This window comes from Asparagus officinalis, chromosome 7 (assembly GCF_001876935.1).
Source record: "Asparagus officinalis chromosome 7, Aspof.V1, whole genome shotgun sequence".
NCBI lineage: Eukaryota > Viridiplantae > Streptophyta > Magnoliopsida > Asparagales > Asparagaceae > Asparagus > Asparagus officinalis.
In genome coordinates, this window is record NC_033800.1 from 43,053,715 (window position 1) to 43,058,149 (window position 4,435).

The window sequence follows — 4,435 nt, forward strand, 5'->3', positions numbered from 1 at the left end:
CCCGAAATCTTAAAGAGCTAAGAGGCCTTCAGGGACGATTAGCTTACATCTGAAGGTTCATCTCAAATCTTTCGGGCAAGTGTCAACCCTTCTCCAAACTAATAAAGAAAGGAACTTCCTTCGTGTGGGATGAGCCTTGCCAAAAGGCCTTTGAGGAGATCAAGGCTTATCTCTCGAACCCGCCTGTCCTTGCGGCGCCGATCTCAGGAAAGCCATTCCTCATCTATATACGGGCTATGGATCATTCTCTAGGCGCCCTCTTAGCACAAAATAACGACGCGGGCTATGAGCATGGTATCTACTACCTAAGAAGAACCTTGCAAGGAGCCGAACAGTGGTACCCGATGATCGAAAAGGAATGTCTAGCCTTAGTGTTCGCCATCCAGAAGATGCGGTACTACCTGGTGGGCCAGACAATCCACGTCATTTCCCAGATGAACCTCATCCGAGTTTTCATGACACAACCCGCGGCGTTAAATTGGCGTCTGGCCAGGTGGGCACTTCTGCTGTCTCAATATGACATCTATTTCATGCCGCAAAAGTCAGTCAAGGGACAAGTCATCTGCGATCTTATGGCTAGTCACACGCTGGGGGCGAAGACTGACCTATTTGAAGATTTGCCAGATGAACCCCCCGAAGACAACTTAACTTCATCACCAAAGGTGTGGCAAATATTCTTCGACGGCGCGTCTCGCGTAGGCACGAGCGGCTCTATTGTTGCAGAAGTGGGGGTGGTCCTCACTTCTCCGCATAACCACATGTTACCCCAAGCCTTTTCTTTGACAGAGCCATGTACTAACAACGTAGCTGAATACAATGCGCTACTCATCGGGCTCGAATTAGCAAAATAGTTAGGGATAAAACGTCTTGAGGCTTACAGTGACTCTCAACTTATCGTCAAGCAGGTAATTGGCGAGTATGAGGTTAGAAATGACGATCTGATCCCACTTCACAAAGCGATTATCAAGCTAATAAGGTCATTCGAGAGCTTCCACATCGAGCACGTGCTACGTTCCAAGAACACGCATGCGAACACCCTTGCCTCCTTGGCGGCCAACCTGGCCCAGCCACTAGGGACGACCCAATGGGTCACAGTGGCGAGCCGAAAGCTCTTTCAACTAAAAGATGTCCTAGAAGCGAACGCCACTCATCAAGTCTCGGATCAGCCCGATCTGAAGGACTGGCATCTCCCGATCATCGATTATGTCCTATATGGCATGTTGCCCGAAGATACAAGGGAGCGAGAGTCTGTCCGACGACGTGCCTCGAGGTTCTACTATGATTCGACCACCAAAACATTGTATCGGAGGTCGTACGACAGCTTGTTACTTTGATGTCTTTCGGAGGCAGAAGCACAAGAAGCTCTGCACGAAGCCCATGACAGCGCTTGCGGGGCTCACCAGCCTGGACCCAAACTTTGGGATCGCTTGCGGAGGATAGGCTACTTTTGGCCTGGGATGGTTAGCGACGCGGTCGCTTACGCAAGGAGGATAGGCTACTTTTGGCCTGGGATGGTTAGCGACGCGGTCGCTTACGCAAAGCGCTGCCACGAATACCAAATCCACGCCAACTACATGCATCAACCTCCCGAATACTTGCACCCGACAAAGGCATCATGGCCCTTCGAGGCATGGGGGATGGACATAGTCGGGCCAATATCCCCGCCGTCAGCGAATGGTCATCGTTTCATCCTCGCGATCACCGACTACTTCTCTAAGTGGGCCAAGGCCATCCCCTTAAGAGAGGTCAAGACTAATGACGTGATCAAATTCATCAAACACCATGTTATATACCGATACGCCGTACCCCGGTGTATTATTCATGACAACGGCACATAATTCGTCAGCCATGCATTCACCAGGTTTTGTGACAAGTTCCGAATATAGAACCTCTCCTCCACGGCCTATCACCCTTCGGCGAATGGCTTGGCCGAGGCCTTCAACAAAACAATTATCAAGATCTTGACCAAGCTGACTTCCACTAGCAAACGTGATTGGAATGAAGAGCTAGGCGAAAGCTTATGGGCATATCGCACAACGGTTCGCACACCGACTGGAAACACGTCCTACTCATTGGTATATGGCTGTGAAGCCGTGTTGCCATTAGAGATTCAAATTCTACCCCTCCGCGTCGCCCTAGCAACGGGGATGACGGTTGAGGATAATCACCAACGACGACTCGCAGAGCTCGAAGCGTTGGATGACAAACGACTAGAAGCTCAACAACACATTGAGTTCTATCAAGCCCGAATGGCCAAGGCTTTCGACAAGAAAGTCAAACGCCGAGCCTTCAAGGAGGGAGAACTGGTACTAGCCGTTCGCCGATCGATGATTCTCACCTCTAAGAAGAAGGGTAAATTTCAGTCCAAATGGGAAGGACCATTCGTAGTAGAGATAGTCTATTCAAATGGAGCCTATCGCCTCGTCAAGCCAAACGACGATAAGATCATGATGCCCATCAACGGCAAATACTTGAAGAAGTACTACCCTTCGTTCTTCTTCCAGACTCCCACGAGTGCATGAGCCTAAACTGGTACTCAAATTCTCCAACTGGTATAAGAGGTTAAACTATTCCCTACACGGTTATGGCGAACTGCTCAAATCAGGCGAGCCTAATAGTTTAGGCGAGCTCCACTTCTTGAGCCAGGTTCCCGGTTGTGGCAAACCGCTCAAATCAGGCGAGCCTAACAGTTTAGGCGAGCTCCACTTCCTGAGCCAGGTTCCCGGTTATGGCGAACCTCTCAAAACAGGCGAGACTAGCAGTTCAGGTGGGCTACATCAGACTTCCACTGTCACGTTAACATCACACCTCTGACAAAATTAACTTACCAATCCTCTTCAAAAGGATGGTAGGTCCTCAAAGTCGTTCCGATCGTGACAATCCCTGTCACGTTAACATCAAACCTCTGACAAAATTAACTTACCAGCCCTCTCCAATAAGATGGTGAGCCCACCAAAGTCGCTCACATCACGACGGACAATTCTGTTATATTAACTGTCACCTCTAACAAAATCGACTTATCAATCCCTCCCAATGGGATGATAAGTCCTCATAGTTGCTCCAATTGTGACAAAACTCCATCAGGTTAATGATCACCTCTAATGATCGGCGCCATTATTCCTACGAATAACACAGCCTAAGTAATAACCTACCATGCGACGTGTGATTACTTCGGTCGATAGTCACACTCCTACGTCCCTGAACTACTTGACCTATTCCGGATATCCTAACAATTCTTTAGGATAACCGATGGGTAGTAGCCTACCACGCGATGGCTCCTACAACAATCGATTGTCATATTCCGACATCCCTGAATGATTCGATTATCATCTATGTGGTCCCCGACAATGGCGACAATTATCAAGGGTGGCCCGGCAGGCGACATGTCCGTCGGTTCCCCCGAACAACAACTCGCCGAGTGGTGAGTCAAAGTTGGGTTCTTCATTTGGCTGCATACACGGACAGCCGCTCTTTGCTTCGAGCCAAGTGTTATTCCCTCGGTCCCACTTGAGCTACAACGCGAAAATTGGAGTTAACCCGATCCCGCACCGTGAGCAACCAAGAGCAGAAAAGGAGCCTAACGACTAAGTCCAAAGCAGGATAGTCGAAGGCTCGCCATGTTGCTGGGGGTGGCGTGAGTAGCTCAACTCAAGCACCAAATAGCGCAGGTGAATCCAACATGAGGATCAAACACAGAGCGCAGAAAGAAGAACAAAATGCAGAGCAGCAAAAAAAAAAAGCAAAGCCAAAATATAATAGACCATTACGAGCCAAACTTACATAAAGTTTTGAGAGTTTAAATGCGTCTAGCATTGACAAAATTACAAAACTATGTTCGGCGAACGGTGGGATACACTACATCAATTTCAAGAGGCTGAAGTTGGCGATCTTCGCCTTGATAGCCGCAAGCTCTGCCGCCTGCCTAGCACGAGTCTCCGCCTCCTGCCTCTGCAGAAATCTGGCGAGGGCAGCCTCGCCATCTTCTTCCTCCTGGCGAAGAAGTTGAAGCCCCTCTGCGACCGCATCTTCTCGCGTTCGAGCTCCCGTAGCCTCGCCTCACCTTTAAGGGACCCAGCGTCTTCAAAGAAGGTAGCATCCAGGTAGGCGTCCATCTTGGCCAACACCGCGCGATGTTGCTTGCGCAAGCGTTGGAGCTCGGCCTCTCTTGCCTGGATGCGCTTCGCCAAATCTTCGTGCTCAAACATGAAGCGTACCGAGAAGAGGGGTGGTTCAGCCGGAGCATCATCCTGCGCCAGCTCCTCTAAGCGATACATCCACCCTTCCAAGCGGCCGAGCTCTCGCTCGCATCGTCGTGCGAGCTGAGGACCGCCCACACGGCGGACCGCCTCCAGACCCGCTTCCACGAGGGGAAGCACGTCATGGTACTTTCCAGCGCCCTCGCCGACGACGACGGTAGTTCGGCGTACCACGCCCT

General features: G+C 50.5%; 1 protein-coding gene across 1 annotated transcript; it reads left to right on the forward strand.

Annotated features, from left to right (window-relative positions):
• Window positions 237-851, forward strand: LOC109847047. The gene has a single exon (XM_020416293.1). The coding sequence runs from the start codon at window positions 237-239 to the stop codon at window positions 849-851; it is 615 nt and encodes a 204-aa protein (XP_020271882.1).

What these genes read in the sequence shown, in the direction of transcription:
- LOC109847047 (XM_020416293.1), top strand. Translation starts at nt 237, where the DNA reads ATGGATCATTCTCTAGGCGCCCTCTTAGCACAAAATAACGACGCGGGC.